Raw genomic sequence first — 12,347 nt, 5'->3', positions numbered from 1 at the left:
GTTGGGCCGTTCTATCACCCAGACAGAGTGAATCTTGACACGACTTTGCGACTGACTAGCGAGATAGTAGAGGCGCTTGATGACGGGCAGCCAAGCCTCTTTCTCTGGGAAAACATACTACGTCAGCAGGAGTAGGAAGTCAGAGTCAAAGGGAGACCGACGGAGAGATATCCCGGCGCATAGCACCAAGGAGCAGGTAGTCCGACCTGGGACGTCGCTCGCGGGACGCTCACGAGGAACAAAGCGGGTGGCAAGGGAGCAGAGAGGACGGTCGTGGCGGTAGTTGAATTGAACGGTAGAGTACGTCAGAGGCCGCAACGTTTCACAAACGAAGGCATTGTCAACGAGCAGCCGCTGCAGTCCCAAGTCGTGTCGACTACTTGCAGACGAGTCAATAGGAGCTCAGCACTTCGGGAATCGACTGTATCTGTAAATAAACACTAGTATGCGTAGCCGCGCAGGGACCGCCCAGAGCTCCCGTGAGTACCTTAGACCTCCTCTTCCAGACACCGGTCGCACGCCTATCTATATTTCTTATCATTTGCGAGGTATGTTCTTCCTCCATTGGGGCTGCGAAGGGAAGCATTCCTGGGTGTCCGGAACTTGACGAGTTTAGACTTCACGTCATGCTTCTTCCGAGCCTTGAAGGAAGCCATGTCCATAACATGGCAGTAGCGACGAGTCCCATGTCCGTATCTATGGCCGTTCTGGCACATGAGGCCGGTGAGATCCATAGGAGAAGCAGATCGAGTTCGCCCACCACCGTCGGTGTAGAGCCGGAAATATCAGTGACAGGAACGCGCATTGACTACAGCAAGATCTAACTGTGTAATACATGCAACAAGCGATACTCGCGATACTCCAAGCTTCCCGATCTCTCTCGAAACCTACAACGTGTCAAACAGCATCTGTACGACTCACCAACTGTTCGACAATTCACTCGTGTGAAAGGATCGAAGTGCTATACGCTGACGCTAATGTACATGCTACACGCAGAACGTCCACCAAAACCTCACATTTTTCATTCAGGGGTTAAGCAACAGCCGTCAACGCTTCAGCATTCAGTCTTGATCCTGGCTAGAGCCTGTCTCGCAAGTGCGGCCTTCTCAGCAGACCTGGGCGCCACTTCACACGTGAAGTCAGCTGGTCGCCTACAGACGGTTCCAGCAAAGACCGAAGTCAATGTCAAGACGTCAGCAAGCTAAATGGCGAAATGCGCCAGAGGGGGCACGACGGCACGACGACTCGGACGCACCGGATATGTCCGCCTCTCCAGGCGACGGCAGGCGGGCGAGGCACGCCGTTCGCGTCCTTCGCGGGCCGGAGGTCGAACACAGCGAGCGTGTGCGCCATGTTGAGGAACATGATGGCCTGCGCAAAGTGCTCTCCCACACACGTCCTGCGGGGTGAACATGGTGGGTATCAACAACAACGATGGTTCTGAATGATGGAAGCGCCAGAAGACGCACCGGCGGCCGAGCCCGAAGCCGATGACCTCTGGGTCGAACGCAGCGACTGGACCTGAATGGGGAAGGTAGCGTTCGGGGCGAAACTCGTCCGGACTTGGATACGTGTTGGGATTGTGGTATATCGCCCTGAGAGGTACGGCATTGTCAGATTGTTATAGTACGAACAGCAATCAGCTCACCACATATTGACCATCACGCAGGCTCCCTTGGGGATAAGATAACCTTCGTAAATCTATCGGAAGAACCGACTGGGTCAGCAGATCGGCGGACGGACGCAAGGAGATAGTACACGCATCGTCCACGTCCAAGCTGTGCGGCATGAGAGGCACAATCGTCCCGAATCGGAGAACCTCTTTGATGATGCAGTTCAGATACGGCAACTTCTCCCTGTCCTCCATGGTGGGAAGCCGCTGCGTCCCGACGACCGCATCGATTTCCGCTTGGGCCTTGCGCTGGATGTCCGGGTGAAGAACCATCATCAGCCAGAACATCCGGATTGCGCTGACAGTCTGCACATCAACGGAGCGGACTATGTTAGAGGGACGCCCACGCGGAGACAGGCAGTGAATGGGAGCTTACGGTATCGATACCCGCGGCATACAGCGTCCCCGCAGCGACCATGGCGGCGTGAATGTCATCAACGGTTTTCGCGCCTTTGGCTTCGTCCAGGAGTGTGTCGGCGACCCAGCATGATATGGCAGAGCCTTCACGCTACAACCATCATGTCGATATCGTGCTCAGATGAAGAGCTCGGCACGGCAAGCATTCATGACTTACCATAGAATCCTTCACTGCATTGAACGGTCCCCGAATGAGACGCTCCGTCGTTTCGCGCGAGGCCGCGGCCCAGCGCTTGAAGTGGCCCCAGGGAACCACGCTGGAATACGAGCCACTGCAAGACATCCGGAAGGGTCAGTGATCGTGACTGTAGAGCATGACTGCCGATTGGGGCATGTACGTACAACTGGGAAGGAATCAACCAGCCAGCGACCGGGGTGCGCCGCCTCGTTCGTGAGCTCGCAAACATGTTCCGACAGATTGATGTTCGGGTCGTCCACCGGCAGGCATTCGATGCCATACAGTGCTTTCAGCAAAACTGCGCCGGCATTGCTGTCAGCGGGGGTATTGTCGCGTCAGCATGGGAGTACAGATGCAATAGAGCATAAGATGCTAGACCTACGTCCGGATTGCCTCCGAGAAGTTCGCTGGGTTGTCCAAGACCGAGACGAGCAGGCGGTAAGATGCCGCTTCCTGCAGTGGCCATGAATACTCGCGCACGTGTTGCTTGTTCATCCAAGAGTGCGCGATCCTTCTGCATTTCCTGTGGAGCGCGTTGTACTTTGAGAAAACCATGGAGGTCTTCTCTTTCCCGACGAGCTCGCCAGCCATGACCTGAAATGAGCATGTGTAGACACACATGAGCGTCGCAATAGCATACGAAGGACAGAAATAAACGCACAAGGCGCGGCTTTGTAGCATAGATGCCTGAACGTTGATCGAACAAGTCTAGTGCCATTTTGAGATCGTTCACGACGACAAACTCTCGGCCGAAGGTATGGAAGTAGATCAGGGGTCCTGCATAGGATATCAACACCTCGGGGTACTGCACGACAGCAAATGTACGCACCATGACAATCAGCCCACTGACGGAACTGCATGAATGAATCTGTAAGCGAAAGGTGAAGAGCATTGCCGATGAAGGGGAGGCCTCTTGGACCTGTTCATCGTGGAGTTGTTCAATGACATGGCAAAGCGCAAACAAAGCTAGTGAGTCCTACCAGGAGGGAGCAAGACCGCACGTCGTCTAGCCTGGATGGCATAGGCAACGAACCAACCTGCAAACGCTATGCAGAGCACGTCCCATCGCATGGTCCACATCGAGCGTCGTCGCGAAGTAACCTTGAAGTTGAAGTTGAGGGTGTTATGCCAGCTGACACCCTGAGCTTGAGCTAGGAGCCGGATCGAAGGTCAATCAAGAAATCAAAATATGCATGCCAATGCAGTAATTCGAAGCAGGTATCATCTGAGGTGGTCGACTGAAAGCCAGCTGTCAGTGAGTCGGATGATAGAAGCTGATACCGTCAGCTTTTGATTCTTCTGCCTGCCATGAATAGATAGTATGGTGAGAGTTTGCCATATCATATGTATCTGCAATTGGCGTGTGCATTGCATATGCGTACTCAGTACGTGGAGTATCGGAGTGTGGATAAGTACGACTGCCAGGAGGAGCAAGACAAGAGTCTCATTCGGGCGCTTATGATCACGTAAAGCGGCTCTCGTTCTCCGGTAAATCCCGAGCGCGCTTCTAGGCTTCGCCCTTGCCTCGCCCCGTCCACTGCCAACGCTCGTCCGGTCGACTCGTATGCACGTTGTCTCCTCATAACAAAGTCACAGATTGTCTTGTCTGCTGAGCCCGTATGCTAAATTTCACCACACACAATGAATGATGGCAGTATAATGTGCAAAGCAATCTTCACGGCGGGACAACCTTGGTCGCGATGCGGCATTGGCAAGCTTCGGTGCGTGCAGTGACCACATCCATACTTGTTCTTGACCGGTTGACCACAACGGCTGATACAGGGCGCGCGCTCAACGTGCACGTTCTTTTTTTGAGGATTGTTGTGGCTTCTGAATCATCCGAGACGACATACCGGAGCGCGAATACCTCCGCCAGCGAGCGAACACGAGTATTCCGACTTCCCAGCGGACCACTCTCTTGTGTGGAGCGACGCGCAGAATAGAAACGCGCGCGTGTGGCTCGGGCGTCGTGCGCTCCTCTCATATCAAGTTACTGCAGGGTGCACGCCATAGACAGCACGTACGCGGCATTCAGCGCAGGCAGATTTGTCCAGTGTTGCATATTCAGAGGCTACTGAATGTATATGTCGCCCGCAAAGGGTAACACATACGGCAAGTCGCAGATATGATGCCTGCTCCGGTCCTCAGGCCTTCAGGACGCAGTGTGCAATACGACCCATATCAAGCTACCTCTGAGGTCGAAGCTGTCACACGGGCGACGCGCCAGACGACTGCGCTTTGACTGCGCTGATACTCTGGTGCGTAACCGAGCCTCCCACCTTCTGATTTCTTCCAAGCTTCCTCGCGTCATCCAGCACACGCCCATCCGCTATATCGCGAGTCCGCGATTCAATGCCGTTGTCCCCGCGGAGGAAGCGACCATAACTTCGCATCGGCGTTGTGACTGGTCAGATAACTATCAAGGGTGCCGGAAGACCGACAGTTCTGGCATATGCGAAAGCCCGTATGTCCAATCATACACGGAAGCATAACCACGAGGACGCACCTGACACCGCGCTCAGGATGTCAGGACAATGCTCGCCCGAACATCGTGCTACATCCTGGGCGTACACTGCCTTTCTATAGGGCTCTGTCACCATCACTTCCGAGAAGCCCGACCACAATGCTGGCAGCCCAGTTACGTGGCGAGCTTCCAGTTGCGCTGAGGCGAGTCATGCGCTCATCCCGGATCCGAACATCTGTGGTGCCTACGAGAAGCGAGAAAGAGCGCTGGGACGATGCTTGGAAGATGCTTTTGCGGGAACAAGGTATGTCTGCCAAGGTCTGCCAGTCTGGTTGTTGATTGGACGTCTCTCACACTCACGCGTGTTCTCTGATAGAGACGGAACTTCACATACGATGAGGCCCGCAGCGCGTGGATAACATGACTGGTGGAGGCACACCGGGAAGACTACGCTCGCTGCAGCACACAAATATGCATGTCTCCGGAAGTGCATTGTCAGGATGTCGAGGCTTCTCGTTCCTAAGGCGAGCCTCGCAGCTGAGATAAGACTAGTCATTTTTCTTCTGCTGTCACTACGCTGCGTCGTTTACCGCTACGGAACGGGATACAACGCACTTGCGAACCGAGGACTCACCACCACTTCTAACAGCCTTGCATGCATGTTTTGGGAGCATCTCAGTCTTCTGCGTTCTCAGAGGACGTTGAGCTTGATCACAACTCAGTCCCGCATGTTTCTTGTATCCCATATGGAAGGCTCGTGAGTTTCCTGGCCTCTCTGATCGATCCTATGGTCGCCCTGGAATCAACTCTTGCAGATTGATGACACGGTGTCTATGTCAGATGTCAGAAGGCGAGATTCACGTATTACCAAATAAATCTGCATCTGACGTTCTCACAATAGCGTCATTTTACCCCTGTTCGCCATCACGAATCCGAACGTCACGGATGGTATTGGGTACGCCCGTCCCGGTTGATATCGGAAGTCCCCTAAGAGTCCTTGTTTTACCATCCTTTCGCGACGGTTGTCTTAAGGTTGGCCCACCAATGTCAGAACTTCTATGAGATCAGGTCTAAGCCTTTTCAGATCTTGATGTTCGGTGAGCCATGATTGAGCAGTCTCGACATTCATCGGATTCCTGATCCAGATGCCATGACTTCGTGGCGTAAAATGGAATACCGACGCGCACTTAGCTGTGCTATAAATTCAGTACATGGTATACGAGCCCTGTTGGTTCTCACGTGTACCATAACTGTGAATCGCTGTCACCATGGGCAGCATAGCTTCCCGTCCAAAGATGATGTCGTCCCCCAGTGAGGCCTCAAACGCCGTTCTAGACTGGTTTGCGGACTATGGTGAGTGCGCTCGTTGCTGTGGTCGGGCAGATGTTGAGTAGCATCTCCAGTTCGTGCGGGCACGTTGTCTACGCTCTCGCAGGGGTTGAAGCGAGGCGAGCTCGTCATAGAAGAGGGTACTGAAACGCGCACTTTCGGTGTGCATGAGCCTACGCACGCGCCTGTTCGCCTGACAATCTATCACCCCAACTTCTGGGTAAGGATATTCATGTCGCACGACATCGGCCGTTAGTATTATTCACTTGTTCCAATGGGATTTGGCCGCTGACGCTGTCGAGGCTTGCAGTGGCCGAGGGCTACATGCATGGTGATTGCGACATTGACGACCTCAAGGGGTTTATGAACGTATGCGCTACATGAAACCCTCGCTCACTTTGGTATTAACGTGTGCCTCGCAGCTCTGGCTTGACAACCGTGACGGGCTGAGCTCACTCGAGACCACCATATCTTCCCTCGTCAATTACTACACGGCTATGGCGATACGATCCATGTATCGACAGAACTTGGCCATGGCCAGGCTTAATGCTGTGGGTGTCGTATGATCATTAGAATGGTTATAGCTAGCTGAGCTGTTCATATCTGCGTAGGCAGCTTCGTATGACGTATCGAACACCTTCATGCAGGTTTGGCGATTCTACTCTATTGTCCGGCTCTCCTGATCATTCATTGGCAGTGCTTCCTTAGCGAGGAGATGATGTACTCTGCCGCGTTCTGGGGAGACGAAGAGAACGGCCCACGGGGAGATCTGACCGTAGGGCCCTTCCCTAATGATCTCGAGAGCGCTCAGCAGCGCAAAATCCAAAGTTACTTGAGACAAGCACGGCTACGCCCAGGAGACCGTCTGCTCGAGATAGGGTCTGGATGGGGCGCTATGGCTATCGCGGTATGATGCATCGTATACTTCCTCATCGTGTGCGATTGCTGATAGTCGTCTTGCGAGCAGGCCGGCAAGCTCGGGTGTATTGTTGACTCCATCACGCTCTCCAGCGAGCAGAAGCTTCTTGCGGACGAGCGGATCGCCGCTGCAGGCCTCTCGGATCGTGTGCAAATTCATTTGTGCGACTATCGTCAGCTCCCGCCCTCATTCAAGGGCGCGTTCGATGCGTGCATCAGCTGCGAAATGATAGAGGTCCTACCTTTCGTGACCCTTTTGAGTTGACATGTCTCACTAATTCTGTCGCACTAGGCCGTTGGACCGAAGAACTACAACTATTACTTCAAAGTCATTGATTGGGCTCTGAAGCCGGACCGAGGGACTGCCGTCATCTCGTCCACCACGCAGCCGGAACATCGATACACAGAGCTACAGTATGTGTTCGCATATGCCGCTCAGTGTTACGCTAGTAACCCCTCAAACCTTGTAGGGCTGAAGACTTTGCTCGTCGCTATCACTGGCCGAACAACCACGCACCAAGCGCAACAAGCCTCGTCGTGGCAGTGCAGAAGGCCGTCAACGGCAGACTAGTTTTGCATTCTGTCGAAGACCATGGCATTCGTCAGTGTTGTTCCAGTTATATAATCCATTCTTTACTCAGTAGGCCTCAGTTTATTGTCGAACCTTGAGGGAATGGGGAAGGTTCGTTTATCGCTGCTTTCAGCTACAAAGGTGCTCACTAGATTCATGCTTAGGCGTTTCGAGAAGAATTTCACGGGCGAGGCGCTCGAAACTATGCAAGACAAGTATCCGTATCTACGGGATCCGAAGAGCCTCGAAGTGTTCAAGCGCAAGTGGCGATACCTATTCGTGTACGCGGAAGTTGGGTATGCACGAGCATACACATCTCTGCATCGATTCACGTTCTCACGGCCGGTAAGCCTCCTCCTACTCTCTTGATATCACCGAGTGCTTCTCAACTGTTACAGGAGAACGCTTGTGAAGCTTGCGCGTGAAAGATTGATCGTGCCGTGGAGGTGAATGGACGGGGGAGTAAGTCGAGCTTAGCAACGTATTTCTCCATTGCTGTGTGGTGCGTGATGGTGCACGACTGATGTATGCAGTCGGCGAAGCTCCCACGAGAATCGTAGCTGTTGGCAAATCAAATGTGTCTGTTTCCTGCTGTTGTCAACCGGTGTCAAAGTGGCCCAAAGCGGCGCTGAAAAGCCTTCACGGTGACTTCCGAGGTCAGGTCGGACCATCATGCTACGTGCCATTGGAGCCGAAAACCGGTGTGGTCAGTCGCTGTCAGCGGCGGCAGAGTGGGACGCTCTGTCAGCACTCTGTGCAAGAGATGAATTGAGCGGGTCTTGGTGCGTAAATTCAAACCTCAGTCACTGTAATCTATGTCTTGGCGGAAATATCGGAGACAGGTAAGTTGCAGGTAAGCACGCGACTGGCCCAATGGTGGTCGCAGTAAGTACTTACGGCATCGAGTTCGAAGTAGTGCGGCGCGAAGACAGCCTAGGCGCTCTCATGGGCATCGGCGGCCCCGTGCGACATGAGAGCTGGGAAGATTCACCGATGCGGGCCCGGCCTCGGAAGCCGATTCGCACAAATATTTGGAATGCAGTTCAACAAATCTCATGCACTGCTCCTTGTGTCTATAAGGTTCTGTCAATGGTACAATGGACCGATTCGGCCATATGATTCGGTGGGAGCGAGTTCCAAGTCAAATCAACAAACTGCAAAACCTTGTCGCTCCATCATCCGCCGCCGGAGAGAACCCGAGTGCCACCCGTTGCCGGAAGAGAAGACGTCCCATGGAGTGAGTTATATTCGTCTCCGGTAGTCGAGGTATAACTTCGCCTTCGTGGCGCCTGTGCGGAGTGGCTTGTCCCACACGCTTTGAGACCCTCAATCATGTCTGGCGAACAGACTCCAGTGCTTAATCGTCCCACGCCGGTCTCGCAGTCAATCTTCCAGCAGACATATGGTAGGTAGCACCATTCGTTCCACCTTGATCACGATGATGACCCTCCGTTGAAACAGGTGGATCGTTGGCATGCTGCCAGATTATGCTGGTTTTCTATGGACTCTCTGTCTTGCAGGTCTGTCTGGACGCACCTTGTTGTAATTCAAATTCTTGCGTCAAAGCTGACACTTGGCGCCGTTCTTCTGCAGAGCTACTTGTACTTCATTCGATATGAGAAAGATCGTATTTACTTGAGGCTACTGGTAAGCATGTCGAGACGGTCAGTCAGAAACATCAAAGCTCATATACAGTAACTTGACAGGTCCTAGTATTGTTGTATGTTTTGGCTAGCGTAACCAGTTGTTACTTTGGGATGACCGACCTTCACAAATCCCAGTTGCTTGTCGACAGTACATTCGATTTTTGGTAAGTCGTGACCTCACTTCAGTGCCTGTAAATCGGTGTTGATCAAGTGTTCAGTGTGTCACACTGTGTGGCACTACCTTGTGAGCAGTCGTCTCTACACCACACATCTGTTCTCTGTTGAACGCTTTGACGTCTTAAGGTTTTCAGCTACACTGATGTGGCTTTACTTACTGACGGGGAATGGTAAGTCGGTACTATAGTGCACTACGCATGTCAAAAAGGGCTGACACGGCCGTTGTATTACACAGGTCTGTCTACGTATGTGTCTACTGCGTTCTTTCGCCTATGACGAGGCTGACACGATCAATCCTATGTCAGGCGGCGACAACTGTTGGGGTGCGCGCATCCGCATAGTGACAAAGAGACCTATTCGAAGACTGACAATCATTGTTAGGTCGTCACCTGCTTCTTAGTCCAATGGCAAGTGTTGATCCGCCGTTTGTCGCAATGGAATCCTTCTCACGAGGATACAATTCATGAAGCTTCTTTGCGAGGACGTTATACCAGTGTGAGTGTACTTATACAGGTCATGCATAAGGGCTGGCTCGCGCTTATACTGTACGCTCACTTAGTGCTGAAAGGAAGATGGAGATTGATTATCACAACGGTCATGGTACGTTTCTCTGGCGTACGTGTCATCGCTCACCGCTCAATATCATGTTGAATCAATAGATCGTCTTGATTTTGGCTCAGCTCGGTGAGCAGCAAGCCATCGCTGATATTACAAGCTGATGAGCCGTGGTGCAGGATTCGGAATCAGTACGTTTACTTCTCGTCCTAGCGACCTTGATATTTTGTGACATCTGCATTCGGTAGCGCTTTCCTACAAACTGTATGCTCAGCGGCACTTTCCAACGTCTCGCTTGTTGTCTAACAACGCTTGGACAACAGGTTTCAGATATGGCAGCTGTATCTTCTCAAGGAAGCCGTCGTACGTCTGCATCAGTTCAATTTCAGCCTCCGCTTTTCATAGATGTTTTCATAGTACATCTCAATGATCCCTCTGTTCTGTGTTCGGATGGCAGCAGATGCTGTCACTGCCACCACGTTATGTGTCGCGCTCTACGAAACGACGACCGACTTCCGAAGGTGCGCTGCTCATTATCAGGATATCGCGCTCTTGCTAATGCAGCTCTCAATGCGACAGTTCCGTAAAGCTCATAAAGATGCTCATCATGTATGCTGTCAACCGGTTCGTCCTGACGACGTGAGTTCAGCTCATATCGACGGCGCGGACGCCGATCTGACAATCGTATATTATTACGCTTCTGTCAGTGTCGTGGTCGCAGTACAAACAATTGTTGTATGTTCTGCCGCTGCAGCAGACCCTCGCGGACATGATCACTTACTTCGGCTACGCTTTACAGCTGATCGTCCGGCCAGGTGAAATCTGGGCAATGGTTCTCGAGTTCATCACCGTACACAGTGCGTCCATCCATTCCTTGCTCCGCCTCGCCTGACTCGTACAACTCGCATGTAGTCTACGTGAACAGTCTGCTGGCGACGCTGAACGCGCGCGATCACCTCCGTCACATCGGGACTGGCTCGTCGATGGCCATCGAATCGCGCGTGCCGACTGGACGATCTGCGCTGGTGTTCCGCTCGGGCCCCATCGGCCGCTTCGACGACACTCTGGACGAGTCCTCGGGGGCTACCACAACGGAGCATGTGCACGTCGACCTCCTGAGGAGCTTGGACCGTCCCGGCGGCCGTGACCGAAGCTTCGAGCTCGGTGATCTGGACAAGAAGATCAAGGCTTCGGAGACTGCGGACAACTCCGTGAGTGCCCCATGTCGCTGACAGATTGTCTACATGTTGTCGTCCTTGAATGTACGTTGACGTCCCCGTATCTTAGGATCGGCTGGTGTGACCAACCGAGTGAATGCCGGGATTGTACGCGGCGGTGGGCAAATGGAGTTACTTGTGGGACGAGTCGGATCGAGCCGTTTTCTCTCACTTCCGTTTGGCAGATGGACGCTGTCAATGCTACATTCCACTCATTGCCCTGATCATCACCTGTGTAAGTTATGGGAACCCGCTGTACAATGTAATGGTACTGTCAGTGCCTGCCCTGCTGGTCTGGCGCATGCAGACATGAAAGCCTAACACCTGTCGCGTGTACCGCCTGATGTCATGATATCAACCATCCAATAGGAACGAGTGAGCAGGGGTTCAACGGAATATGGGGACAACTGAGGCCCTAGCTCCCGCTTCCTTGAATGCGTGAGAGCACGAAAGCATTGCATACATAATAATGTATTGCATCAAAATCATCGCTCGTTGATCGATCACACGCACGACGGCAGGAAGGCCATGATATAATCCCCCTCTGAGGTGACCTTTGAAACAACGCTACGTACTCACTACAAAGGCCACAAACACTGCGAAAATGCCAACTTCCGCAGGGTGGCGGCTTTCTGTCCGCCCACTGGCAAGCTCGGCGATACTACATATATCCAGTCAGGGAGATCATCGAGACGAGCTGCGATACGAGGCAGCACGAGAACCGGAGCCGCCGAGAAGATTGGACACACATTGGCAGCCCACTGGCCTCAAAGGCTCAAACAAACGGAGAAGGGGATCACATCCAGGATAAACAGAGGAAGAAGGACTTAAGTACGCTACAAAAGCGGGGATTTCACCAGGGGGATCCCGCCCCGTGGGGCGCGTAGGCGATGGGGAGGTAACGAGGTACGCCTGTCCAAACCACGCGCTGTCCTTGTTTGTTGATCTCAAGGTCAGCGCACAGTGGTATGATATAGGCATAATATAAGGGGGCCCAGGGACGTACCCAATGTCGCCCGGGTTGCGCACATGGGTCGCGACACGTCACACCGGGCGCGCACGACGACAGATCTGTATACGCAAAGCGAAGTGGTCGAAAGGTGCGGTGCCAGAGACTCGAGAGCGAGCTGAAGTGGCTCGAAGACTCGGATGAAACAGAAACAAGAGACCCTGAGGGAAGAATAATATTGAAGCAACCCTTGT

The 12,347-nt window shown here is 53.0% G+C and overlaps 4 protein-coding genes across 4 annotated transcripts; 3 read left to right on the top strand and 1 right to left on the bottom strand.

The window, feature by feature from the left end:
- Positions 1-787: 787 nt before the first annotated feature.
- On the bottom strand, positions 788-3,662 carry B0H18DRAFT_981617 (cytochrome P450). Its single transcript, XM_048044482.1, has 10 exons — positions 3,248-3,662; positions 3,097-3,186; positions 2,929-3,044; positions 2,650-2,861; positions 2,409-2,579; positions 2,247-2,346; positions 2,049-2,180; positions 1,740-1,978; positions 1,470-1,595; positions 788-1,399 (listed from the first exon to the last, which is right to left on the bottom strand). Exons 1-10 carry the CDS (start codon positions 3,345-3,347, stop codon positions 1,186-1,188), a joined length of 1,500 nt encoding a protein of 499 aa, XP_047898459.1. The 5' UTR covers positions 3,348-3,662; the 3' UTR covers positions 788-1,185.
- Positions 3,663-4,910: 1,248 nt separating this feature from the next.
- On the top strand, positions 4,911-5,896 carry B0H18DRAFT_558014 (uncharacterized protein). Its single transcript, XM_048038594.1, has 4 exons — positions 4,911-5,035; positions 5,108-5,488; positions 5,547-5,581; positions 5,633-5,896. The coding sequence occupies exons 2-4, from the start codon at positions 5,232-5,234 to the stop codon at positions 5,791-5,793; spliced, it is 453 nt and encodes a 150-aa protein (XP_047898458.1). The 5' UTR covers positions 4,911-5,035; positions 5,108-5,231; the 3' UTR covers positions 5,794-5,896.
- A 169-nt stretch (positions 5,897-6,065) lies between these two features.
- B0H18DRAFT_981607 (putative cyclopropane fatty acid synthase) lies at positions 6,066-8,326 on the top strand. The gene is made up of 11 exons (XM_048044481.1): positions 6,066-6,311; positions 6,371-6,429; positions 6,483-6,611; positions 6,672-6,707; positions 6,758-6,967; positions 7,028-7,213; positions 7,271-7,392; positions 7,449-7,579; positions 7,630-7,660; positions 7,714-7,894; positions 7,948-8,326. Exons 1-11 carry the CDS (start codon positions 6,293-6,295, stop codon positions 7,972-7,974), a joined length of 1,131 nt encoding a protein of 376 aa, XP_047898457.1. The 5' UTR covers positions 6,066-6,292; the 3' UTR covers positions 7,975-8,326.
- Positions 8,327-8,502: 176 nt separating this feature from the next.
- B0H18DRAFT_981599 (uncharacterized protein) lies at positions 8,503-11,490 on the top strand. Its single transcript, XM_048044480.1, has 22 exons — positions 8,503-8,954; positions 9,011-9,069; positions 9,143-9,196; positions 9,256-9,269; positions 9,331-9,359; positions 9,414-9,439; positions 9,499-9,542; positions 9,608-9,617; positions 9,678-9,695; positions 9,754-9,779; positions 9,842-9,867; positions 9,932-9,972; positions 10,032-10,056; positions 10,107-10,118; positions 10,176-10,191; positions 10,251-10,290; positions 10,345-10,448; positions 10,507-10,566; positions 10,635-10,662; positions 10,727-10,784; positions 10,840-11,138; positions 11,215-11,490. The coding sequence occupies exons 1-22, from the start codon at positions 8,882-8,884 to the stop codon at positions 11,227-11,229; spliced, it is 1,077 nt and encodes a 358-aa protein (XP_047898456.1). The 5' UTR covers positions 8,503-8,881; the 3' UTR covers positions 11,230-11,490.
- The last annotated feature ends 857 nt before the right edge of the window (positions 11,491-12,347 follow it).

Source organism: Fomitopsis serialis (genome assembly GCF_022376445.1).
Source record: "Fomitopsis serialis strain Sig1Antser10 chromosome Unknown B0H18scaffold_6, whole genome shotgun sequence".
NCBI lineage: Eukaryota > Fungi > Basidiomycota > Agaricomycetes > Polyporales > Fomitopsidaceae > Fomitopsis > Fomitopsis serialis.
This window is presented reverse-complemented; position numbering and strand designations above follow the sequence as displayed.